The 27,317-nt window shown below is 41.8% G+C and overlaps 1 protein-coding gene across 4 annotated transcripts; it reads left to right on the top strand.

Moving 5' to 3' along the window:
• The first annotated feature begins 329 nt into the window (after positions 1 to 329).
• On the top strand, positions 330 to 24,687 carry ZMPSTE24 (zinc metallopeptidase STE24). Of its 4 annotated transcripts, none has more exons than XM_069803463.1 (10): positions 330 to 504; positions 2,329 to 2,475; positions 8,392 to 8,478; positions 9,134 to 9,250; positions 13,108 to 13,260; positions 17,251 to 17,392; positions 19,793 to 19,950; positions 21,366 to 21,470; positions 23,443 to 23,586; positions 23,905 to 24,687. In XM_069803463.1, the coding sequence occupies exons 1-10, from the start codon at positions 388 to 390 to the stop codon at positions 24,127 to 24,129; spliced, it is 1,395 nt and encodes a 464-aa protein (XP_069659564.1). In that variant the 5' UTR covers positions 330 to 387; the 3' UTR covers positions 24,130 to 24,687. The 4 variants fall into 4 exon arrangements, with proteins under 4 accessions (XP_069659564.1, XP_069659566.1, XP_069659563.1 ...); XM_069803462.1 differs by lacking the exon at positions 330 to 504 and adding an exon at positions 1,191 to 1,343; XM_069803465.1 differs by lacking the exon at positions 2,329 to 2,475 and having other exon boundaries at positions 337 to 504.
• The last annotated feature ends 2,630 nt before the right edge of the window (positions 24,688 to 27,317 follow it).

The following is a 27,317-nucleotide window of genomic DNA, read 5'->3' as shown; positions in this document are numbered from 1 at the left end:
GGTCGCCTTACGCCCTCCCGCTGCTCGCCGGGGAGAAGAGCCCGCCCCGCACCGCGCAGCTCCGGCGGGGAGGCCACCCTGACCTGCCCTGCCCTACCCTCTCCGCAGCCGGGCGCCGGCGCTGCCAGGGGCGGCGGAGGAGCCCCGCTCCAGCAAGGGCTGGCTGACACGGCGCCCCGGCCCCAGCCCGCTGCAGCCTCGCCGCTCCCCGGCCCCGCCGCTGCCCTCCCCTTCCCGTCCCGCACGGCCACGTTCCCTGCCCCCTGGCCCACTTCTCCTCAGGGCCCGGCCCCGCCCCGCCCCGCCCTTCCCTTCCCGCGGCTCCTCCGGGCGCCAGGCGGCGCCGCAGCGCGGGCGGCGGGAGGAAGCGCGGGAGCGGCGCGTGCCATGGCGCTGCCCGGGGAGCTGTGGGCAGAGCTGCCGGCCGAGAAACGCATCTTCTGCTCCGTGCTGCTCTTCTCCTGGGCCGTCTACCTCTGGGAGGCCTTCTTGGCGCACCGGCAGGTTGGCGGGGGCTCTGGCGGGGACAGGCGCCACCGGGCCGCGGGCTGTGCCGGGCTGCGGGCTGTGCCGGGCCCGGCCCGGCCTCACGTGGGGGGCGGCGGGCGGCGGTCCGGGCGCGGAGCGGCGCAGCCCCGCGGCGGGGCCGGGACCGGGGCCGGGGCCGGGGCCGGGGCCGAGCGGCGCGGAGCTCAGCTTCGTCTGTCGCCTGCCTGGGGAGGGCTTGGCCCTGTCCCGGCCGAGGCAGCGGGGCTGAGGCGCGGTGTCAGCCCTGCTCGCCCGCGACCTGTGGGTGGAAGCGGTTTGCCGCCGGCAGGCTGTGAGAGCGGCCTGAGAGGGAGAAAGGGCCCGCCGCGTCCGTCTGTGCGCCCCTTGGGGGTTCAGCGCCGGATGGCGAAGCTCTCGGCAGCTCTGCCGAGCGGGGTCCTGCCCCGTTCGGCGTCGGCGTCTGCTCACACTTGCCCCTGCTCTGGAGCACGGCTGTTTTTCTGTGGACCGGCTGCACTCCCTCAGATGAACCAAGGCACTGTACCGCGCTTGTTTTAGCGGGCTGGCAGGGACACTCGCCGTCACATCAACGAGTTAAGTGAGTTCATAGAAGGATCTGAAAAGCGCGGGTGTGGTGGGGTAACCAGCAGCCCAGCACCTACCCAGCAGCTCTGTCCTCCTCCCCCGGGACAGGTAAGAGAGCAGGAAGAGCAAAAATGAGAAAACTCATGGGTCAAAGTAGAGACAGTTTAATTAAAGTGAAGGAAGGAGGAGGCAAAAAGCCCCCACAAGGGCTCCAAAGGCAGTTGCTCACCACCTCCCACAAGCAGGCCGATGCCTGGCCAGTCTCCGAAGTAACAGCCACCTCGGAAGTCAAACCCTCTCCCCCTCCCCTTTCTTCTTCCTCTACTTCAGTTTTTATTGCTGAGTATAACATATAGCATGGAATATCCCTTTGCTGGGCTCAGGTCAGCTGTCCTGGCTGTGTCCCCTTCCAGCCTCTTGTCCACCCCCAGCCTGCTCACTGGGGAAGAGAGAAAGCCTTGACACTGTTTAGCAGTAGCCAGAACACTGGTGTGTTATCAACACTGCTTTGGCCACAAATGCAAAGCATACCACCATGCAGGCTGCTATGAAAAAATTAACTCCATCCCAGCCAGACCCAGCACAGCTGGGGAGAACACTGCTGGGAGGGCAGGAAGCAATGCTGCATCCACTTGTGAGCCTTTAGATCAGCTAAGCAGCCTGTGAGACTGCAGCCCAGTACTCCGGTCAGAGGAAGAATGTATCTTAAAGTGACAAAGTGTAAGAACTCTTCCTTTGAGGAGGGATAAATATACTGAAATGAGATAAGGCAGTGGATGGAATAAGGACTTTTAGTCTTTAAAAATTTTAAAGAAGTGGTGAGTTCTTTACCAAAAATGAAATAGCACCTCATTTATGCAGCCACATCATACATACGTTTTCTGGTGAAGTTGTGTGGTTTTCATGGGAGGATCTAGTGTTTAGTTTTAAACTCTGCTTAGTTGTTATTGTGGTGCAGTAAGTCATATCCTGTGGAAAAATGAGTGTGTGTGATCTTTATCTAGTAACTATATTGGAAATAAATTAATATGTAGGTGACAGTTTCGGGTTATAATGTAATAATTATGCTTCAGTTTTATATTTGGAACTTGATAGAAAACAGGAATTTAGGAATATTTCTTGGTTTGTGTGTTGTTTGGGTATTTTTTTACTTTCTGTGGTGGCCCATGTGATTATGTTATGTGACTTTTACATCTTATTTATCTCCTTAAAAATATTGGATGTAGACTTTAAGTTTCTTTTCCAAATTTTCAGAGACGGGTGTATAGAACAACAACGCACGTACCACAGGAATTAGGACAGATTATGGATTCAGAAACATTTGAAAAATCTCGTCTGTATCAGCTGGACAAAAGTACTTTCAGCTTTTGGTCAGGCCTGTATTCAGAGGTTGAGGGCACCGTAAGTACCTGAGCTGATCTAGCATTCATATGATACTTTTCATGTACTTAAACTGTGAAATACTTTGATTCTTAGTGATCCTGTGCAGCTGCACTGTTGGCATTCTGGCATCTTACATCAAACACTGAAATTTGGAAGGCCTGGGGTTCTTTGTTTCTTGTTTGTGGCTGTATTTGCTGTATAAAAAGGGATTATTCAGACAGCACATAATTTCTCTATGCAGTGCTGAGTCATTGTAAAATAGTATAAAGTCATGTAACTGTATAACTGTGATGTGAAACCAGTACTTAAGAACTGTGACCCCTCTTAACTTTCGCATTTCCGAATCTGTTTTGCGCAGCCTAACCTGTACATTGTTTCATTTTGTATGAACTTGTAAAAATGTTGTTACACGTGTCAGTATAGCTGTTATATTCTTCTTGTTGGGCTTTTTGGTACACTAAAAACTCAGGACAATTTTTGTGTGAATTCGAAAAGCTTCTATGTTTTTGAGTGACTTTAGAGGCAGTATTTCATTTGAAAAATGAAGATATACTCCCAACAGTGGATTAGTGGACGAGGTGAGATAGTACCCCCTAGCAAGTGCAACAAGTCAAAAGGTTCTGAAGCTTTATTTTGATTTCAAGAGCTTTAGCCAAAACAGCTTCCCTTGTTGCTTTTAAAAAAAATACGTGATTAGAACGAGCCTCTCTTGCCACTGAATTTAGTGCCCTGCAAAACAAAGAGCTGATCAGCAGTCAGTGCTTATCTTCACACAGGCCTACAATTGTTATGGTCCCCCGCAGCATTCCAGCCGCCAAATTGGAGAGATATGGGTTTCACAGATGGACTGGTAGATGGGTAAAGAACTGTCTGGATGGCCACGTCCAAAGAGTTATAGCCAATGGCTCAATGTCCAAGTAGTAAGGAGTGTTGTCCCTCAAGGATCTGTACTGGGACAAATATTATTTAATATCTTCATCGGTGGCACAGATAGTGGGATTGAGTGCACACTCAGCAAGTTTGCAGATGACACCAAGCTCAGTGGTGCAGTTGGTATGCAAGAGGGAAGGGATGCCATCCAGGGCGACTTTGACAGGCTTGAGGAGTGGGCCCGTGCAAATCTCATGAAGTTCAGCAAGGCCAAGTGCAAGATCCTGCACCTGGATCTGGGCAGTCCCCAGTATCAGTACAGACTGGTGGATGAATTGAGAGCAGCCCTGCAGAGCAGGACTTAGGGATACTGGTTGACAAAAAATTGGATATGAGCTGGCAATGTGCACTTGCAGCCCAGAAAGCCAACTGTACCCTGTGCTACATCACAAGAAGCATGGCCAGCAGGTGGAGGGAAGTGACTCTCCCCCGTCTACTCTGCTCTCATGAGACCCCACCTGGAGTACTGTGTCCAGCTCTGGGGTGTCTAGTACAAGACAGACATGGACCTGTTAGAGTGGGTCCAGAGGGGGGGGACACAGAAATGGTCAGAGGGCAGGAACACCTCTTCTATGAAGAAAGACTGGGAGAGTTGGGGTTGTTCAGCCTGGAGAAGAAAAGGCTCCGAGGAGACCTTATTGTGACCTTTCAATACTTAAAGGAGGCTTATAAAAAAAAAGATGGAGAGAGACTGTTTACCAAGGCCTGTAGTGACAGGATAAGGAGCAACAGTTTCAAACTGGAAAAGGATAGATGTAGATTGGACATAAGGAAGAAATTTTTTACAATGAGGGTGGTGAGACACTGGAACAGGTTGCCCAGAGAAGTTGTGGATGCCCCGTCATTGGAAGTGTTCAAGGTCAGGCTGGATGGGGCTTTGAGCAACCTGATCTATTGAAAGATATCTCTGCCCATGGGAGGGGGGTTGGACCAGGTGATCTTCAAAGGTCCCTTCTGATCCAAACCATTCTGTGATTGTGCCTGTGTAGGAAAAGCACAGACTTTGCTTTCTCTCATGATCTTTTCTTTCTGTTCTGTCCCTGTTACTGTAATAACAGGTCCACAATGATTTTGGCAGCTGATTGGTCTGTTAAAGAAATTATTGCATCCAGCTGTCTTCCACAACTGAGCCACAAAACCCAGGCTTATGGTGGTGCTTCCTAAGCAGCAGTCAAAACCTGTTACTAAGTCAAGCATCTTAGCTTCTATGTTGTTCCACTGTTTCAGCTGTGATGGTTATAAACAGCTGGGAAGGAGTTGTGTCTCAAACTGCTGCTGCTGCTATTGAATTGATTGTGGTGCTCTGCTTTTTGTGTTGCAGTATCACTGATGAACAAAAGCCAAGGAAAAAAACATGGAATATGTGAGTTAAAGCTCCCAGCTAATTAAGCAAGCACTGGTCTGAATAAGCAGGTCTCAGAGCAGTCAGCTGAGATACTGTATGCCCATGTTCTACTAGTACTGACAGTCATTTTCATCTTCTGAACAAGAAGTTAGTGTTCCTACTTGGGCTTGATGGATTGTGGGCTTGGGATTCTGTATCCCAGAACTTGTTGAGTTTGGGACTGGGAGTGAGCTGTCCCAGGAGGGTTGCTAATGGGCCTGCAAGCTATTAGATGTCCAAGCTTTGCCTGCATTCGCAGATTTGCTACAGAGGTTGCAGAGCTTTGTGGAAGCAAGGTAACGCAAGTCCAGTGGCTCCTACATCTCACTTCTTCGTTATGGCTCCATTAATATAAGTTTTGCTTAGCTAGAGCTAAATAATCTACAACCATATAGCATCCCTGATAACCAGTCTCCCCTGCAGCAGGTTTCTTTATGGAGTTCTGTAGACCATTTTACATTACTTCTCTGGTGCTGGGCACTTCCTTCTGTGCAGCGTTGCCCTGGACTTTTGAAAGAGTTTTGTAGAGCTTCCTTAACAAATTTTATGTTAAAGTCACAAAATTTGTGTTTGTGGTTGAACACTCAGGTCCCATTTGGAATGAAATGAGGGAAGTATATCATAGCCAGCTGTGAGCTTTGGAAAATCTCCACAGCTAGTCCTCTCTGCTGCCCTCGTGTTTAGAATTCCTGTCCTTTAAAATTTTGTTCCTTGTTAACACACTTCTTATGTTCCCTTCTCCCTAGGAAAGCACACCCTCAGGTTTCTCTGATTATTTTGTTCCTGCAAAGGGAAAATTACACTTGAATGGAAATTCTACTTCCCCCCCCTGCCCCCCCCAATCCATTGTCATCCCAGGACAAGAGGTTTTCTTGGAAAATTCAGAGTTGGAACACATCCTTATGGTACCTTTTTTTGGTATGTTTTAAAGATCAGAAAAAAATCTAGGTAATCGTACTTTCCCAACTGCACTAACTGGTCTAAAAAAAATAGACGGTCTTGGAGGCATATAGAGCTGCTTCTGGTCAGTAATGGCAACTATACACTGAAAAGATAATACAAGCTTGGAATAAAGTTCAGAGCTGACTTAGCAGCTGGAGCAGTCTGAGTGATAAAGTAGTCATTACCTTTAGAGTAGTCCAAATGGTAGGGATAGAGAACCAAGGTGATTTATTTTTTTGAGATAATTGCTTGTGAAACATTGAAAACTTCCAGCTGTGTACAGTGGACTTAACAGAGACACTGAGTATCCAGCTCATTCTAATCTTCTTCCATCTGCTACTGCTAACACCTCTAGACTTGATATGCATCTTCCTAGGTTTTGAGAACTTGTTCTCAGTTGTACTGAAGTCTGCTGGCTTCACTTCAGACTTGAAGAAGAGCTTGTGTTTCCAAAAAAACCTGCCTGCTTTTTCCACTTACTGTGATCAACCTAATAAAAAGAAAACATACTGTATGAACCTTTTCCTGCATACCCTTATGCTGTCATGGCTGCTGCGTATCTCCTAATAGGGAAAATAACCTCTGGTCTGAAGGCTGCAGCAATGGTATGGTTGTAAGTAAGGCTATTATTGCTTGTTACATTTCAGGCAGCTTGTTCATACATTCCTCATTCCCAGGGCAAATTGTATGAAGTTCAACAAGGCTTAGTGCCGGGTCCTGCACTTGGATCGCAACAACCCCATGCAGCTCTACAGGCTTGGGGAAGAGTAGCTGGAAGGTTGACTGGTGGAAAAGGGCCTGGGGGTGTTGGTCGACAGCCAGCTGAATATGAATCAGCAGTGTGCCCAGGTGGCCAAGAAGGCCAATAGCATCCTGGCTTGTATCAGAAGTTGTGTGGCCAGCAGGAGCAAGGAAGTGATTGTTCCCCTGTACTCGGCATTGGTGAGGCTGGAGGTTGTAGTGAGGTGGGTATTGGTCTTTTCTCCCTAGTAAGAAGCAATAGGATGAGAGTAAATGGCCTCAAGTTGTGCCAGGGGAGGCTTACATTGGATATTAGGAAAAATTTCTTCACCAAAAGTGTTGTCAAGCACTGGAACAGGCTGCCCAGGGAAGTGGTCGAATCGCCATCCCTGGAGGTATTTCAAAGATGTGTGGATGTGGTGCTTGGGGACATGGTTTAGTGGTGGACTTGGCAGTGTTAGGTTCATGGTTGGACTTGATGATCTTAAGGGTCTTTTCCAACCTAAATGATTCTATGATTCTATTCTACAATCGGGCTGATACCCCTGGTGTGTAGGGTATGTGCAGCTGCTTCTCTACACGAGGGTGACTTACTCCATTCTGTGATGTTGAGCTGTGTCCATTTCTCAGAATCTGTCCTGGGATTATCAGATTCCAGCAGAGCTCAGTGAGGTGGCCTCTACGGTCTGGATTTGCCACTTCCTTAAATCATAAACTGCATCCTTTATTGGCTTTGGGGACTGCCTGAACTTGAAAGAGGCCGTAGTGGCCAAAGTTGATGAAATTATATGAGGTTTGCAACATTTTGCTTTTAGTAGGCAGAAATATGATTCATTAACCTAGGAAGTTAATTGGAGGGGAGATGCTGTGTTGGAATTACTAGTATGCTTTGATTTATTTCAGCCATTAATTATGTGGGTTTCTTTTTAACTAATAAGTAGTATCAACATCATGCTAATAGCTGTCTTTGTTCGGGGCTTGGTACTTCTGGGATTTCCAGCTCTGAAACTTAGAGGTAGCCAGCAAAGGAGAAACAAGCTTGCTTTGGTCCTTTCCATCTCCTGCTGACACTCAGAATGCACCCTGATATTTAGGTTATAAAAAAGTAAGCCTTTTAAAAATAAATAAGTAAATAAAAATCTGGTACTGTCCATACTGGAAGGCTTCCTACTTGAAGATTGATTTTTATATACATAGTGATGCATCACTTGCTAAGAAAGTAAATGTGAAACATTTAGAAGTCAAGCTGTTTAACAAACACTACCAGACCCTGCCCTGAACTACAGTTAGCACTTGCTTAGTAGCTCTGTCTCAAGCATTTCTTTGATGATGGTGTGTCCCAAGTAGTCCACTCCCTGTTCCTTGGCAACCTGTATGCCAGGAGACAGGCACGAGGAGATGTGGTGAGGCAGGCACAAGAAAGAGTGCATGAAGCTTTCTTAAAATGGTTGAAGCAGCACTAATACTGAAAGTGAAATTACGACCTTATTCTGAATGCCTTTCTCTTGGTAGGCAATGTGGAATGCAGGCAAGTTTGTCCCAGTGCAGTCAAGTTGCTGAATTTCGCATACCCCTCCTAGAGATGGTATGTTCTACAACCCTAGGGCAAATGAGTTTTAAGGTCTTCTGAAAAATATACCTCATGTCTGAGCCAATGTAGCAGCAAAGTCTACAGTAAATAGGCTTGGAAGTATGCTAGTATTTCCCAGGCAAAAAAAAAAGCTTAACCTGATCTCTACTTCTGTAAAGTAAAATGAACCATTGCCAAATATTCTAGGCTTTCTTTATGCACTGCTAAGATCAGAGGGGGACAAAAAGCCTAATTATAAAACTTTTCTCATTCACCCTTAAAAGGTCTTTATCATGCTGAAATTTTAGTAGAATAACATGACGGTCTGTTTCATATTGCCTCTGTGATGTGTATTTTTGTTTTCAAGATGATTCTGCTCTGTGGAGGAATTCCTTTTCTTTGGAATCTGTCTGGTCAGATCTCTGGTCGTGCTGGGTTTGGACCAGAATATGAGGTAAGCAGTCTTTAAATTTTAGTGAAAATATTTGGTCTGTGAACTACACTGTTATAATATTTTTTATTTTTAAGCTTGCATTTACTTAAAGTGGGTACAATATAGTAAAAATAACAGATATTTTCTGATGAACACAATGATTAGGTGAGTCTGAGAACTGATAACGGTATGTGACTTTTAAATTAGCTTACTAATTAAAATAGCCTAAAATGATAAAAACATAAAAGTCTCAAAGTTACGTGAGTCAAATGAGATGGTGGGTTGGGGTTTTGGGGGCTTTTTGTTTGGGTGTTGTCTTTTTACTAATCCTAGATGTGATCTTCCTGCACAGTAAAAAGGTAAGAAATTTGAGGCTACTGGTTATGTTGTCTTTGTGCTGTGGATGAGGCATCTATCTAAATTCTTGTCCCAAATCCTTAGTTTTTACTTAAATCTGTTTCGTCAGTGTACTTTTTTTTCTTTCTTTAATATAGTAAGCTATTCCAGTGATCAGTAATATAATCATCACAAAAGTCTTATTTCTGTGAATTGATCTAGCTTCATCTTCTAACCAGTTTCAGTTAAACCACTGACATAAAATCAATTTTTAACACACAGAATATTAATGTTAGTACAAGTCAGTAAATACCAGATTTATTTTTATATTTTTCTTTAGATTGTTCAGTCATTGGTATTTCTGCTGCTTGCAACACTCTTCAGTGCAGTGACTGGTCTCCCATGGAGTTTATATAACACGTTTGTCATAGAAGAGAAACATGGCTTCAATCAACAGGTATTGTAGATAGCACTTATACTGACCTAATGTCCTCAGTAGGTTTGGTTGGTTAGATGGACTGATATGTCCATATCTGTGCCAAAGATAATTAGCTTTAGGAACATTTCTACTCGCATTGCATAAAAATAAGAGCAGTGACAGTTTGTGACTGTTGCAGAAGTACCCATGCCACACCAAAATGTCTCTGTGTGAGCCCATGCTTCTGAGCAAAGAGAAGTGTGTATTCTAGCAGTGGAACAAAGAACATTTCATGCCTCAGCTGTTCATTTTTGGATGGACTATTCCTTGCCCTTCATATGCCCTTCCTGAGAAGTCTGGATCACTGCTTGACAGGGGCAGTTCTGACTCATGGACACTGAATAGATGAAACAAAACTGAGAAATTACTTTCCTCCTCATTCTGTTTTCCTTATTGATTTCTTGTATCAGCCTTTACTAAATTAGAGAATTCAGCTCTTCATTTGTACGTCTGTTAGGTACTCAATTCCAGCCCTGGCTTTTCTCTCACCAACTTAGTTCAACCTGTTTCAATATCAGTTTCTCATGAGATCAGATTTTCTGTTTGGGAGAGGAACCTCAATCTGGGACACATCACTAGCCATTTCACGCCAGAGCATAAGACTTGTTTTCTGCTTTTGGACCCAGCTAGTTTTGTCTACAGTACTTTCTGTTCCAAGTCTACTAGGCAGTTGTTTGGGGTTTTGTGTTTTGTTTTTTTGTTTTGGTTTGGTTTTTTTTTTACAGTAGAATGAAATTTGGATGGGTGGCAGATGTGGGGTAAAGTGGTTTGGCTGATTTTAATAAGGGTAGAGATGCTCTGGTATTTGCCAGTTTCATCTTCCAATTTCTATGGAGGCAGGAAGACTGAGCTAGACCTAAAGAAGTGGAATCAGTTTGTTTCTCAATTCATTATATTCCTGGTAAATTGATAAATTGATGTTTCTTATTCCTTTTTTATAAAACAAGTAAGAAAATAAATGAGAAAAAAAGCTCTAAGTGCAATGATCCAGTTTGCACCCTCACTCAATCATCTTTAAAACAGAAGTGTGTAGATCCTGACACATCCTGTATTATTTTGATTTGCATCAATTATTTAGTGGTATACTATTTTCTTTCCAGGGAACTATGAAACTTCTCACTGCACAGTTTTGCCTTGACATCTGTGTGTATTCCAGGAAACTGCAAGGCTTGTTTGGTTCTGCCCCTACAGTCCCCGATGTTTGAATACTGTGCCAATGGCGGCTCCTGCTCCAGTCTTTGGGAAACAAATCTGAAGATTGTTCTAGTTAGTCATAAGCTTTGAGCTTGTGACCAACTCGGAGCTCTTTTTATACTCCATTTAGCTCTCTAGTCATATAAGAAAATCTTGTGCTTGTAAAAACATATGTCTAACTTCTAACAATCACTCTCTTCTCTCACCGGCGAGTACATACTCGTTGTCAGAATGGTAGCATGCATGGCCATTCATATCCTAGGTGATTCTGAGCCATAGTGCTGGAGATCCCATTCCCTTCTGCAGACTTTACAGTGAGCACACTGGCAGGCTTAACATCCTGCTCCTATCAAGGGAGGAAGGAATGTTCCCATGTTTCCAGAGCATGAGTCAAGCAATCTTTTACTTGGGGAAATACCTAATTGATGTACTTTGTTTGTTCTCAGGCTATCATTTCTGTTCTGTACTCCTCAAAAATTGAAAGGGCTGGCAAAGTCCTAATTCTTGCAATGTGCTTGTGCCCTGGTCTAACCTAGACATCCTTTTGACATTCAGAATCCTTAAATATGCATCAATAGCAATCTTCACTGTTGTCTTTTGTGTCGATCCTGAGTAGTCGCATCAGGCCTGCACCTTGGATGTCTCTCCTACCTTAGTGAGGAGTAAGTTCCATCTTGGTGCCAGATCTGCAAGCCCTTTATGTCCAGGACACAAAAGTCCAAAGACTGTTAGTGTTGGGACTTGTAAAGCACTAGAATTAGAGCAAACTGGCAGACTAGCTGATGGATGGAGAGCTTGACTTGATCAGGTCCTACCTCTGTGCAGAAGCAGTGGAGGGTCAAATACTGAACTTATCAGCTCAGGCTTCTTTAAAACTGTCTTGAGAGCTTGCAGAATCCATATGGTTTCATATGATCTTCAGATAGACTCTTTCTTCTATGGGAGTGGCTTGCTTAAAATGACATTTTCTCTTGAAGTCACATCTGCCTTAGAAAGCAGGAAAGAGGCGGGGCAAAGATGAAAGACACCATGCAATTTTATAGCTCTACTCCTCCTAGATTGTGGAGCTGGAAGTAAAGAAAGAATTAAAATGAAAACTTGAGCTAAATGGATTGTAGTTGACTGGTTTCAGAAAGCCAAGTAGAAACAGGCTGGCAGCACGCTTCTGTTAAGAGTTCTTCCAGGTTATATTAAGTTACTGTTTCTTCAGCTGTTTACTAAGCTAAAAAATGAAAAAGCTATATAATAGGCCATTTTCTGGCTGAGCTGGGGAAGTAATAAAGGAGGAACACACTGTTGTGTATTTTGTTTTCTCTCTCCTGGCTTGTACCAGTTTAAGAGTCTTGATCAAACAGAAACAATTTTTTCCTTTGTCCAGGATCACCCACAGAGTTTCTTTCATGCTTCTCCATAGCATTTTCAGGAAAGGACCACTGCTTAGTGTGAATGAGAGCCACAAGTCTTGCTTTTCTAGTTAAGAACTGTTTTGCTGGAAAAGGTAGCCCACCCCACCTGGGAATATTAAAGACAGGCAAGGAACAGTATCTTCTGGAGTGGTCCATTTGTGTGGGCACGTGTCTATACAATTTTGTTACTGCTGATACTAATGGTCGCTTAGCAAGAATGTATCACCAGAGTGCTCACTGTGTGACCAGAGTCAATATATCTAAGTAAAGGATAGTCTAAAATTGTGGGTTTGTGTCTGATTTGTGTTTCCAATAGTTATGGAAGTTTGAGGCATCTATCCAAATTCTTGCCCCAAATCCTTAGTTTTTATTTCATTCTGTTTCACCAGCATTTTTTTTCTTTCCAAACGAGTTCCATATCTTTAATGTAGTGTGGGCTTTTTTAATACAACCTTGTTGGGAAGGATCTTTACATAATAACTCCCTTAATTCTGTGCCTTGCAGGTAGCTGTAAGTACTGAAGTAACAATTCCTGAAAGAGCTAGTTGGGTGTGTAATCATGTTGTAGTGTCACTAGGTCAGATTCATTCAGATAGAGGTCTTTGAAATTTCTATTGTTTCTATTAAAGTTATGCTAATTTTAAAACCTGAGGCAGCTACATGGGTAGTAACTGCATGTCAGTGGAAGCTTGGAGTAAAATGCCCAATATATATCCAAAAATCTTTAATAGGACTTCTGTATATTTTCAGTTAAGACAATCAGCTTAGTGGTAACTGAAAGTTAAGGTGCATGGAGGCAACTTTTCAAAGACAAAATACTTTACAGTAGCTATGTTTCTTTAAGAGTTTCCTATTCTCTAAAAATCCCATAATGTCTAGGATAGAGATTGGTAAAGAATTAAGGAACAGATAAGCTTAAATTTTTCTTTCCTCCTTTAATAAAGTATATATGTGCAACACAAAATAAAGGTTTGGGTCATATCTTACTAAGGAAGGATGTATCTGCCTGGGCTTGGCGTCCGTGTGGATGTAAAGAGCCACAGCTACTGGGAGAGGAGGTGAAAATGTTCTTTCACCTTTTCTTAACTGACTGATTTCCTCCTTATCACATTGGTATTGCTGTTTTGCAATTTGTCTTATTTTGTTTCTCTGCATCCACTGAAGGGATCTGTTCATTAACCACTGTGGTACATCAATATTTACATTGAAAATACCACTGATATCCTTTCTTTACAGACGCTGGGATTTTTTTTTAAGGATGCTATCAAGAAGTTTATCGTGACTCAGTGTATTCTGTTACCAGTGACATCCCTTCTGCTTTACATTATTAAAATAGGGGGAGACTACTTCTTCATCTACGCCTGGCTCTTTACATTAGTTGTTTCCTTGGTGAGTATGAGAATATGTCTGGGTTTCTTCCAAATGCTAGCTTACTTGTATGGCTTAGTGTGCTGAGGTTTAAAAACATAACTGAAAGAAAATGGAGAAAAATCTAAATCTCCTGGGAATTTTAGTGTCTACAAACTTTAACAGTGTGTCTTGCTCTCAGTGTACTTGTTCAGGAGTAATAGCTCATGTTAATTTCCACATCAATGTGATATCGTCTATTTTATCTATCGAATACTGGAGTGTCTTCATCAACTGAAAAGTAAACATTCAAAAACTTTAGAATAGATACTGGAAATACAGCAGTATGTGGTGATAGGTTTTCCTTTTTCTTAAATAAGAAAGGGCACAAGGACAACTGCCAGCAGATTGGTAAGACAAGGCAGAATGTGCTTTGGTCGGTAATGTTTCCATTGGGCTTTTCTTGCAGGTTATCAAACACCAATTCTCAATTGCATTGCTTTGTATTGAGATTAGTAGCAATTTTCCATTTCTGCTTCTGCTTATATAGCTGCTTTTATACACTGAATTGGTAAATGACATTTTTAGGGCTTATATTAAAAGGATCTTTTTGTATACATCATAAGGATTTGATGTTTTCTATTGTTAATATAAGCTTCAAGGTCTGTATTTTTATTTTTTCTATTTTGACATTGTGCTCTACTGTCTTTTTGCTCAACATACTAACCATTGCTCACCCAAGGAAGAAATTACAGAAGTACCGTTGTGTATATTCATTCATTTTTAGATTAAAAGAGCACCTTAACAAGTAAAAGAATTACTACGTTACAGTAATGTAATAAAGCCTGCCATGTTAGCCTAACAATAAATTTGGGTCAATCTATCCCTAATTCTTGTGTTAAGTTCAGACTTTGTGGTTGAACTGCAGTGCATCATCAAGAAAATTTTTAGGAATACCGGGGTAGGAAATGATGATTGTTTTCTTTCTTAAGCTTCTCTTTCATGACTTAAGTGTTGCTTTTTATTTTTTTTTCATTTCCTTCTCACCACTGCTTCTAGATTCAGATCACTTTTATAGCTTTTTTTGGACTTTCAATTTGTCAGCTTCCTTTCTAAAGCACAGGCTGCATTTGTACAAAATGTGATCATAATGCTACATGGGAGGCCATTGCAATTAATGCAGGAAAATCTGATTTCCCACTTGGATATCCAACAGCTGCATTGACTTTCTCAAGACATGGCAACATGGAAGGAATTGTGGCTCAGTTTAAATCTTGACTGCAAAGTATTTTCATAATCCTGTTTTTAAGGGATACAGATCTCATTATCTGGGTTGTATTTGTTGCTTACTTGTATTTTTGCTTCATTGATGCTTAACGTGTAAGTGAAGTAAAACCTGTGTGGATTAGCAGATTTCTGTATGGCCACTAATTCTGGCATAGTGCAGTTACCAGCTACGTGTTTCTGAGGAACTCCATGACAGTAGTATAGTAGCAGAAGTGCCCCATTTAGGTGGTAAGTCTAGCTTACAATTGCTACTTTGAGTTCTTTCAAGCTTTTTTTTGTTTGTTGGCTTAATTATACAGTGTTTCCTGTTGTTTTGTTGTGCTGGCTCCTGCTTTCTGTACTTCTGGTGTCCTTATGCTCTGACATCTTCCCTTTTTTTGTCTCTGTATTCTGAAAAATCATAGTGTTAGGTCTCAAAAATGTGAGTTCATGTGTATTGAAATGACTGTTAAGAGAAAGCTTTGTGCAGACTCTGATCAGGAGTCTGATATTCTTAAAGAATTGTTCTTTTTCTTTCAAGCTTTGATCAGCACTACTCTCTTAAATCATAATTCAGCGTTTGAGCTACTGCTCTGTCAACGTGAGTGAAACAGTCCTTACAGATTATTCTAGTGTAGCCTTATTATTGGTAAAATTGGGGAGATATTAGTTCCTCATGTGATACCCAGTTCATATTTTGAGTCTTTAGTCTTAAAGGCCTTAAAAACTTGCTTTTTCATGGAAGGATTAAGCTGAAATTTTAAAGGAATTGGTACTTTCAGGATTGAAAGATACAGGATTTTCTGAAATGGCCTGCACTCGTTTATTCACCGAAAGTGAAAAAATTTTCCTTAGCTTCCTTTATACCAGTCATTGGCTGTTTTTATTCTTGCCATCTTATCTTTAAAATATATATTGTAAAAAAATGTTGTATGATCTCATATGAGAAACTTTCTGAATGTCCATTTTATAGTCTTTATCAAGCAAGTTTAGTAGAAAGAAGAGATGTAGGTGAGTAGTACCTAACATTAAATTTCAAGGTGAGAACAAGAACATACTCAACTGATACCACATTTCTTTCTCTGTCACTTTCCTATCACAAACTAGTATTTTATTTTTGCTTTGCATGCCCCTTCCAATTGAGCTGTCCATGTAGATTTTTTTTCTTGACATTTTACATATACTTCAGAAACTGATAAAGCAGGGGTTAGCCTATCTTTTACACAACAAAAGCTAGAAAATAAAACATGTCTTGTCAGAGCTACAGACTGCTGTACTGAAAGATTATGTAGCAAGATGGATAGACTCACTTCCCCCCCCCCCATTTTTTTCCTGAGGATTAAAGTACATGCCCAGACAATTGGTGCTTTTCTGGTGTCTTGCAGTGTCGCTGCAGCCTAACAGGGTGTTGATCATGGTTTGAGGCCTTAATGTGTAGATTTGAACATGTCTTTGACATGCAAAATAACCTTAAGAGGTGTCAGATTTACCCTTTAGCGTTTGTTTTAGGGAAAAATTGTAATCACATTCCATAACTCTGTAATTATACTTAGAGTTGCATCCTTCTACCTATCTTGCCTGCTGATGTCAAGGGATTGCACAAAGATCAGAGATAAAAACTTAAAAGTAGTCCATGCATACTACATGGTCTGAAGACACTTGTCTGGACTGAAACAGACAGCTTATTTCTGCTCTATAAAATACACTCCTACACTTGCTGCAAAATACCTGCAGGGGTTTAAACCCTTGTCTTAACAGTTACAGTAATGAAAATAACTTTTATTTTCTAGTGGTGTTTCATATTGATGCCCTGTCTTGCTATGACTTTGGAAAAGTCAGTTTCCATAGTTTTAGATTACATTGGATTTTTTCAACAGTGCGGATACTTTCAGAAGTCAAGGTACTTGTTTTCAGTGGAAGAAAAACTGTCAAGATAACTTCAAAGTTAATGTTGATGTCCATTTGCCTCTCATGTCCTGTTCCTTTTTTGCTAACCAGAATTTAAACTTTTCTCCAGTCCTTTTCTTTAAAATAAATAGATCAAAATCACTTTGTGAAGGTCCAGAGTGTGAGGGAAGGGAGTTCAGCTTTCCCTCCCATCACAGTGTTATTCCAGCCCTGGCTTTCTCATCTGGGCTGCATCTGCTGCCAGTTTGAAGAGATGCAGGTGCATTGTAGTGATTTTTTGGGACATGGCTGTTAATCATTGTGGACCAGAGGCATCAGGCAGTTCCTTAGCCCTGCATACAACTGGGAGAACGGAAAGAAAATAGGGGATGTGAATTTTTTCCCTGTTTTAGACTGTGGCTTTGCAAGTTAGTAAGAATTTGAAGAAGCTGGACTGTCTCCTGGTTCAGTCATCTCTGCTGTTCATTATGAAACACTTGAGAGCTTTCCAGTATCGGTGAAGTGAGTGAAAGTGACAGCCTGTCACTGATAAGACCACTGCTCCCAGCTGTCATAGTAGTTTTGCCTTCTGGGGCTTGATGAACTGTCAGAGCAAAAGCACTATTTACACTAATTCTGTTGAGGACTGTAGATTAACCTGCCCCCACCCCCATCTTGTTGTTGAATTGCTGACTGTCAGTAGTTGTCTCCGTAGAGGGAATGACCCATAGAGAGCCTTGCTACAGATCATACAGGACACTGCTTTATCAAGTGGTTTTTTCTGAAATTGTGCCCTCTTTTCGTACTTACTCATGCTCCACCTTTAGTACTAAACACACATTTGTATGCCTTGTTAATAATATCTGTATGTGTTTGCAGGTGCTTGTTACAATCTATGCAGATTATATTGCACCTTTGTTTGATAAATTCATTCCACTTCCTGAGGGAGAGCTCAAGCAACAAATTGAAACAATGGCAAAGAGCATTGACTTCCCATTGACTAAGGTGTATGTTGTTGAAGGTGAGATTTTTTTTTTTTAATAAAAAGACTTTGTAATTTTGAATTTGTTTATTTTTAGCTTTGATTGCAGATGCTGTAGTAGGGCAGTTGCAGATGCTGTAGTAGGGCAGTTGCTTATATTCCTCAGCTATTGTAATGCTCGTCAATTTCTGTACCATTTTCCTTTTTTTGCCTTGAGGTTAGAAAAGTGAAGCTGAATGTACAGCCTTAACTCAGCATCTTGTTGGAATCATTGCTTTGGCTCTGTGGAATGGAAATACATAGCACAGTCAGAAATGGAAGCACCAATCAAGATTCCAATTTTAGAACTTTAAACCAGAGGGAAAAGGGTTTGTTTTATCATTTCTCGTCTCAGTTTAGCATTAATTGTCTCAAATTCTTGGTGAAACAATTGAAAAAGTTATGAAAGTTAAAAAAACCTGTTCCTTCTTAGAGTGTTAACGTGGATGGTTTCTTACGGTATGGCTGGATGGACTCACGCCTTCTATGTGAGACTAATTTTTTCACTTTATAGTAATGAATGTCTCATCCTCTTTTCTCAGGTCATGGATTGTAACATGGAGCATGCCAGCTGCCATGTCACTTCCTCTCCACTTCCATGTTCATGGAGCATTTTACTGTTTGCCATTTCCACTGTTCCTCATTTTATTCCCTTCTGAACTTGATTTCAGGGACTTTCCCAAATTTTGTTTTGGTTTTGTGCCCCACCTGTGAGGATCAGAGGTGTTTTTATTGCCTTGGTGAAAGCAGCATGAGATGGCATAAAGAGCTGAAATGGTAGAATTTTGCTGTAAGAGAGGGTGATGAAGGCTTTCTCTAGCCTGGGAGCTGTGGCTTTCAAAACCTTGGGCTGGCCAAATCCATCCAGTGCTCTGCCTCAGTGCAGCTGGGAACTGCTGCTATTGATATACTTGGGGCCCAAGAAATGCCTCTCCTAGTGAAGTTGAAGCTTTTCAAGCTTGAGTCAGTGTAGAGGCTTGCCAAATACTAAGTTTTTCCCATATGCACAGCTGGCTTTTAACTATGGTGAAAGTCCTATGAGCCAATTGTTGGTACTCTGGCACCTGTGTAGTATACTACTGCATTGGCTTCTTCAGCATGTCTGCATTTAGTAGCAGTGATCTGCGGTGGAGGAAGGCTGCCAAACCCGCATTTTCTTTACTCGTGTCTTTAAGAGCATTGAGCCAGCACCATTCCCTTCTGAGATGTGTGAACATCTTTTTGCCGGTGTTTTTCTGCATTCTGTCTTGGATGTTCCCACTCCAGAACTGACTTCTTAGTAACATGTGCAACCAAGTCCTTTAATTTCAGGGTTCATTCTGTAACAGGCAGATTACAAAGGTTCATTCTCTACTAACACTTAGTGGAGGATGAAGTTTTTTATGATACACAGATGAAAGGGAACATTGCTATCCTGTGGCTGTCCAGATTACTTCACTGAGAAGGGACTGGATGCTGAGGCTTCATACTCTGACCAGCCTCTTCCTCTGTTATCTGTCTTGGTTTGGTGCTGAAGGTTACCATGACCATACCATGGGTTGGCTTGCAATGTAACAATGGATATTTTGTGCCCTAAGGAGTTTATGCAGCTCGTACATTTATAGTAAGAGTTGAAGGCAAACACCCTCGACTTGAAGTATCTTTTGCTGCAAAAAACAGAGCAATCCACTTCTCTCAGAGACCTCTTTCAGTCCTGATGTTGCAACAGCTCCTAATCACAGGCAAAAAACAGGCAAAGTTTTAATAGCTGCTTTGATCTAGACAGCTTTTTAATCAACTGAAACAGTCCATGTTCTATGGAAAGAGATGAGTTTGTTGGCCCCAAGTATATTGATAGTAGAAACAGTCCATGATTCACCTGATCTAGGTAAAAGTAGCTGTAAAAAATTGCCTATCTCTAACAAAAATAATATTGAGGGACTGCCTGATGTCTGTAGTTCATCCCTTTATCTTCTCCTTATCTAACATCTTCATCCTTACCTTTTTTGAATCATCTTTGCTGGCACACTGAAAGAATTCTAAACGTATTCGTCACAGGCCCTTTGCCAGGAGGGCAGCAGGCGTTCTATGTAGAATGCTCTTTCCACTCGGAACTTGAAATTGCAATAGAAAGTGCTTTTCTTCTGGATATTAAATCTTCACAAGACTGCTCTTGTTTTTAGTGATTACATGTTACAGATGAAAATTATTTCTCTATTGGAGTCAGTAAATGAGATCATCATTACTTACATCATTTTAAAATACGCTTCAACCTGCAAACTCATTTGCTTGAGTTTGTCTACTGTTCATTTGGGGACTTTGAGAATTCCTTTAGAAGAATCTGTTCTATGTAATATTGCATAGTCTTTAGTGCATGGGATTATTCAGATCATGGCCTTCAGTGTAAATTTTCCCCATTAGGTTCTAAGCGTTCTTCTCATAGCAATGCTTATTTCTATGGATTCTTCAAGAATAAGCGAATAGTACTCTTTGACACCCTCCTGGAAGATTATTCTGCATTGAACAAAGAGCCAGCAGGAGAAGATGGCGAGAATGAAGAGACAAAGTCTAAAACCAAAGTGAGTTAATCTTTGGTTTTCATCATGCTATTTACATTAACTTTGTGGTGAGATATTCCCTTGTGTTTTCTGAATGCATTTTAAAGGTCCTGAGCGAGATGCTAAAACCCAAAACCTAATGATTTCAACATGAAAGTTGAGCTGGTTATTGGAATTTCTGGGGCTGTGTGAGTGCTGCAGATAGCACCAAAGAGACCATAGAAATCCTCAGGGGCTTCAGCAAAACATTTGTTCCCTGCATGTAAAAAATAGGCCTTCCTTGTAATTGTTTGAATAAGGGACCTGTTCAGGGTTTTAGCTCCTGTTCCTTCTCTTGGGACTGCCACACTGAAGCTTTCCTTAGAATGAAATGCTTTTGACTATCAGCGTGTCATTTTTGTGTCATTTACTACACGCAAGAATTTTGGTGCAAGAGGCATGCACATGCGCACACATGTACAGATTCCACATGTGCATCCTCCCCTGCCCTAGTCCAGAACAGGATGATGGCTTTTCATTGTCCTTTCCATTGATGTGCAGCTGCACATAAGGAGTCTGCTGTAACAGCTTTTTGTGGCTTTGGGAGAGTGTAGGAATGATTAAAACTGATGGAATACTTTCTGAAGAGCCTGAAGGAGTAATTCTGAGAAGAAAGAATTACCTCGTGCAGCCTAGGGTTAGGCCAATGTATAGGTTATTGTTCAGTCCAGCTTCTGTTTCTTGTAACCATGTTGGTGGTGGAATTCTCTTCATCCATGGTTTGGTATAGCATACTGCAGAAGTGGATGATGAGAGGGAGGGGATTTTGAGCTCAACCTGATCTAGTCATAATGCGAATCATTTGTTCCATTTCAAAAGGTTCTTTGGCTATGTTCTCAGTACGCAAGCCCACATGCTTGCTTCTGCCTTGCTAATGTACCTTCAGAGGCACAGATGTCCATCTTTCCTAATGATAGTTTTTGTTGCAGAGGACTGGGATGTTGTCATTTGTTTTTAAAGGAACAGTAGTGCCTTGGGAGGAGGGCTACATGTTGAGTGTTGAAGGAAGTAGGGAGAGGACTTTGCTCTCAATTCTCTGTTGAAAGTCTGTGCCTCTGAATGTCTGCTTCCACTGTAATGCCTTTTCTTGAGTAAAGAAACAGGATGGGATCAAGGGATGGTAGGAGAGAGTTTGGAAGGCGCATCTCTCCAGCGTTCTTCCAGGTTTGCATAGGCATGTCTGCATATGTAGAAATAAGAGACCACCACCTCATGGTAGAAATCTTGTTGAACTTAAAAGTTTATAAGAAATTATACCTGTGTATCTGCTGGTAAAAGGGAATGGCCTGATCTAGGGATGCTTAAATGACCTAGGAAAAAACAAACTAATAAATAAGAAGTTTACTCAGTTGTGTTCAGCCATACCTGATACTACTTCTGCTTTGTTACTCCGTCAGAATAAGAAACAAGGATGTAAAAATGAAGAAGTTCTGGCTGTACTTGGTCATGAGTTGGGTCACTGGAAACTAGGTCACACTGTCAAAAATATTATCATCAGCCAGGTAAGTGATGATAAACTGGTGGTTTTCCTAGAGCATTCTGTAATTATTGCTGTTTCCAAATACCTGCTTCCAGATTTGTAAGTGTATAGTCACACAACATACTTATGCTCTGTGACGGAAAGTTGGGGTTTTTTGTTGGGGGGGGCAGGGGGCGGGTGTCTGTATCTACAGGGAACATGCACCAGCCTTTCTGTCCCCTCCTTGCTCCATCTGGCTGGTAGAAAGCATCTAAGAAAGTATGTCTGCTGCCAATTTTAATTCATCTCAGAAGCATTCTGAAGTTGGGGCACATTTTTCTTGCTCTGTAACACTTCTTCCATGTCTGTTTGCATCTCAGGGCCTTCTCTGAAGGTCTATTTCCATCCCTGTACTAGGGATAGGATTGGATGTATCCTGTCTCCCAGCCTGCATTTGTTTAGGTATTTGTCATTATCTCGAAGAAAGCTGCGTGTCTGAGACTTTCTATCAGTCTTGTTCTTTGGAGAGCTGAGAAGAAATGCTATTGAGGATTATGAAATCTCACACAGGAGGGTATTCTTATTTATATTGTATTCTCATACCTTGTGGATTGATTATTAGTAAATAACTTTATTTGTGCCATTCTTGGCGCATGCTCAAATGGGGGTGAACACTGAAGCAATCTCTAGAGATGGCCCAGCCTCACCTTTGAAGAAAAGGAACCTGATGGTCTGTTTACTCATGCATATGCCTTTGGGCATTGCACTATACAAGGGAATTCTTCCCCCAAACCTCCTACTTCAAATTCTTTTATTTGCAAGGCACAGCTATGTGTCTTCTGTTAAATTACTATCAGCAGTCTACTGGATGCTTTGGTGTAGATCTATGTTGTTCCAGGTATCATTCACCCTTCTTTTCTCCCAAGTTCCCAGCCTTTTGGTTTTTTTGTTTTTCTTAGCTCCCCTTCTATGCACCTTCTATAACTCTGATCATGTCTTTCTTGAGATGTGTGCACCATTCCAGGAGTGTTGTTCTCTTCTTTTTCTAAGGCTATTCACAAGCTTTTTAGGCTGTAAACATCACTATCAAGCTCCTGTTTAAGAAAATCTCTCTCATTCTGTTTCCACACCGGCTTTTTCTTATCCGTGCAACTGAACACTTCAGTGAGGTCCTCCTTGTTTTCTGCTTTAACAGAATTACCTTCTAACTTCTGACATCAGTGTTGATCCCTACTAAATAGCAACTATTGTGATGCTTTTGCCACTCTAACTCATGTAACTTTTGTCTTTGGATCCACTTTCTAGGTACTATGATTTTACTGTAATAGGTAGATTTTATCTTCACTTCCAGAAATTTTCACAGATTCTTCTGCAATGTCTTCTACTTTTTCTGTTGTTTGTTTGCTGTCATAGCTGTCCCTCTTCTGTCTCGTGTTGCAATAACAAACAATATTCTGGCACCTTCCACATTACTCTAAAAAGACCAAACAGCCAGTTGAATGGATTGAAAAGATACTAATCATCTTCTGTAGAAAACTTGGTAAGGCATGGTCCTGCCTCTTGCCTCTGAAAAGCCAGGCAAGCACAGTGCTTGTACACAGGGACACATGGCTTAGATGGAAGTGTAGATTGTTTCCAGGAATAGAAGTATGACACAGCACAGACACATTTTGTTTGATTTTAAACTTTTTGGAACCTATGCTTAATTCCAAGGAGTTGGATTCTACCCCGTACTCCCTCCTCACTTACCTTGTCTTCTTGCCTTTTCATCTTCCTTTGCTACTTAGACTTTTTTTTTTTTTAGCTCACTGACAGAAAATAGTGTTTCTTTACTGAATGCATTTACAGAAAGCAGGTAAAGGCCAGCTGTTTGTTCCTTTTTGTATATTAGTTCTAAAGTAATCTATTTAGGCTTTTTTCAGTGGTGTTTCTATCCAAATCTAATATGAATAGGTCATGCTTTAGACTTAGATGAAAAACTCATCTTAATCAAGAATGTTGTTTCCTTTCTCTAGATGAATTCCTTCCTCTGCTTCTTCCTGTTTGCTGTGTTAATTGGTCGAAAAGAACTCTTTGCTGCATTTGGTTTCTATGACACCCAGCCTACCCTGATAGGCTTGATGATTATTTTCCAGTTCATTTTTTCACCTTACAATGAGGTAAATTGTTTTCAAGACACAGGTGCTGAAATATTGTCCTATTTAAATAATGATTTTATTTTTACTTGGGGGGGGGGGGAATTTGAAGTTTTTAGGGGCTCCATCTGGTATCTTGTTTTAATAAGTAGGCTTAGTGCTCCATGTTGGGTAAGACTCCCAGTTTCAGGTGTGGCCTGGATAAACCTTAGTGAGATCATTCTACAGCCACAGTTATGTGTGGGATGTGGGAAGGCAGATACAGTGGTATTTACTGATACTGTAAGGAACTTGTAGATGGCTGAATTTTAAAAATAATTTTTAATATGTTTCTTTCCACAGGTTCTCTCATTTTGCTTGACTGTATTAAGCCGACGATTTGAGTTTCAAGCAGACTCATTTGCCAAGGAGCTTGGGAAGGCTAAAGACCTATATTCTGCTTTGATCAAGTTAAACAAAGATAATTTAGGATTCCCTGTTTCTGACTGGATCTTTTCAATGTGGCATTACTCCCATCCACCCCTTTTAGAAAGACTTCAGGCCTTGAAAGATGCAAAGCAAGAGTGACAGGAATCATTGTTGGTTCAGAGACAGTGCTTCCATCTCAGAAGCAAAGTTCAGAGCTGCTTTTTAATTTCTTTTTAAAAATGGATAATGCCAATTAAGTGCAACGTTAACAGCACCATGGATCTCAGAATCCTGAAACCGGTATTAAATTATAAATGACTTTTTTTAACAAAAACAAAACCGTGGAACTTAATTTAGAAAAAGTACTGGTGAAGACCTTCCCCACACACACACTGGCTTTTATCTCCATATCATAGTATAGACTTGTAAAGGGAGGAAAACAAAAGTATAGACTTCAAAGCACCTATTTGTTCAGTTCATGAATGCCTTGAACATTGCTTTTGATCCTTTTCCCATTCTCAGCATTCTGTGAACCTTCCCGGTCTCAACCCTCTTCACAATGAAGAGGGTTTGAGTGACTTGATTTCCTGTATAATACTTGTACTCACCAGTCACTATTTTGTGTTTTAAAAAGCTGAATGCAAGTACAGGCCTTTCTCCTGGATTCATGTCTGTCATAATTGAAAATGCCACTTAATAAAACCTCTTTTCTCTGAAGTGTGGGAAGAAGAATGAATTACAGCTGAGGAAATGTACCATGGCTTTCTTGAAAATGAGCACTAGTGGGTATTTAGTAGCATTATAGTGGGTTTAGGCTCCTTTTCCACTGTGTTGCTGGGGATGTGGAAGTATGTTACGGAGAATCAGAACAGGACCCATATGTTAGAGAAAGTTGCTAATTCTCTGTTCTTCTCCCTTTGGTCTGTGAGCAGAATGGTTAACAGCTTTTCCACACCTCAGTTCCTCCATTTCTGTTGTCCTTTGCCTACATTTTTTGTGTATATGGAAGTATCCAGTTGCTCAGGCAGTGTATCAAAGCCAAACTTTCATTCTGAGGGTGTTTCTCCTCCGCTCCATGGAGGGTTTTCCATTAATATGAATCCAGCTGGAATACTTAGAAAATATTCCTTATCATTATTTTGATATAAACAGCCCAAGACACAGTTTGTTCATATAGGTTAGTGAAGGACAAAGTGAATAATTGCGGAAATGGCTTCTGCGTTGATTATATGAGATTTTTCTGATGAAAGGTAGAAAATTTACTTTTTTTTAAATAAAGATAAAAGTTAAATGTAAGTTTGTACGTGCCATACAAATGTTTTGGATGAGACTGAATGCACATACTTTATATAAAAATCAGATTTTATATCTGAGGTAAATAAAAAGTTCCGCTCAGCTCTGTACAAAGAGAGAAGGAGTGGAAACAAATTCTCATTGTTTCAGATGTCAGAGTATTCTCATAGACTTTACTGTTAGCTTAAATTTGCTTTTCTGATCATAGGGAAAAATGCCTTATAAGATGATGAGCATGATGATGTCTCAGGTGCAACAAGAAACAAGTTGTTGCTGGAAGCCCTTTGTATGCCTTATTCTAATTGTGTTTATACTCTAGTGAATATGAAGCTAAACTATAGATATGGACTTAGGAGACAGTTTCACAAATATGGGGAGCCTATACTTGTCATGTTAACTGCATTTAATAAATGGCCCTTAAAAATAAAAGGATTAACTTGAATCTGTTAATTCAGAAGAGTAAATAAATGTGTCAGGTTTTGAGTTTGAGATGGTGGTTGGTGTAAACCTATGGAAAACATGTTAAATGTGCTCTGAGAAAACCATTTGTCTCACCCATTAGGTAAAACTTGTACTCAAAAATTAATTTTGTGGCTATTTCAGAAACAAACAAAAGGAGAGTAAAGTGGGATAATGAAGGAAATGCCAGCTCCTATGGAAGCATGAAATATTTGAAATACATAGGCTTACAGGTGAAGAGTGTGTTGTTATGGCAATTGCCTGTTGCTTCCTTTTCTTCCCTGTCACTGTTTGGAGTTGATCTCTGCAGTTCTCCCAGCTGGATTTCATCATCTAACTCCTCTGAACAAGGGTTCAGAGTTCCTTCCAGTCTGCTCCAGTTGCTTCTCAGCACTGGCATTGTTTGTCAGTGTGTGCTTTTGACCTTCTTTCTGCCTGTCCACACACTGCTGTGCAGACATCTGGAATGCATCAGCTACACGTTGCAGACCTTCTACAGCCTCTAGTTGCTTCCTGTGTTCCTGAGAATGGTTGAAATCACACCTAAATCTTTCTGTGCAACTGCTGCCTTCCCAGGTATCTAAATCCTCCTACAGTGTCTACACAGCCACCTGACCAGCCAGTACAAAACAGCTTGCTGACAAGGTATGTCTACTAGGATCAGCCACACCTCCCTTCTGATTAATGACCAGTTTTGAGGAGAGAGGCAAGAAAATTAGCAAGAGTGGGCTTTTGTTTTCTGTTACCTTTAGCTAATAATGTTCAAATATTCAAGGCAAGGGAACCTAGAGCAGAACATCTCTAGCAGTATGCTCCACGCAGGCATCCATGGGGCTGGTGGGCACTGACCAGCAGTGTCCTGCCCAAAGGCTGATAGCTTCCGCTTGCCCTTCTCTGCCTCACCAGCTTTTTCTGGTGGTGTAAATAGAAGCTTGAGAGAGGACGTGGCGAGGAAAAGTCCAGTCCAGACCTTGGAAGGAGATGGGAGGAAGACTAAGCTTGGAATGCTTCATGGAAATAGGCACAAACATCTTCCTTTCAGCACAGTCTTGTCACATTTCAGGAGACTCCATGAGTTGCGCTGTGGACATACTTATGTCCACACAGGACTGCTATGGCCACAGGGCTTCTCACTTACTTTGGTTGGCAACACGTCATGCCACTTTCTGTCTGCCTTAGTGTGTAGGCAGGGAAACTGTGGAAGAGATGTGTGCGTAGGTAAATTTGTCTGATGGCATGGAAGTGGACGGATGCGCGGTTTCAGATTGCTAATGTGATCTAACGGTGGCACTTGGGAGGCTTGCATGACATGGACCTCATAATGAGCTCATTGAGGCCAGGCAAGTAACCAGAGGCTCCCCTGAACATGCCTGAGATAAAAATAGTAATTTGTGAACTAAAGGCAACCATGATGTCTGTGGAACAGCGAGGGCTACACTACGCAGGCACCGCCGGCAGTCAGAGAGACGTGGTTCTCGGGGCCTCCATCTTCGCGACTCCCGCCGCCATCCCAGGAGACGTAGGTGTTACCGGACCCTCCGCGGGAAGGCCCGCGCACGCGCGGCTGTGGATGGCACGAGCGCCCCGGTGCGCGC

This window comes from Haliaeetus albicilla, chromosome 16 (assembly GCF_947461875.1).
Source record: "Haliaeetus albicilla chromosome 16, bHalAlb1.1, whole genome shotgun sequence".
Classification (NCBI taxonomy): Eukaryota; Metazoa; Chordata; class Aves; order Accipitriformes; family Accipitridae; genus Haliaeetus; species Haliaeetus albicilla.
This window is presented reverse-complemented; position numbering and strand designations above follow the sequence as displayed.

Excerpts from the sequence above, each read along its gene's own strand:
- ZMPSTE24 (XM_069803462.1), top strand. The coding sequence starts at position 1,206 with ATGAGAAAACTCATGGGTCAAAGTAGAGACAGTTTAATTAAAGTGAAG. Across the intron at positions 9,251-13,107 it reads AACATGGCTTCAATCAACAG|ACGCTGGGATTTTTTTTTAA; the intron begins GTATTGTAGATA and ends CTTTCTTTACAG. Across the intron at positions 23,587-23,904 it reads TTTTTTCACCTTACAATGAG|GTTCTCTCATTTTGCTTGAC; the intron begins GTAAATTGTTTT and ends TTCTTTCCACAG.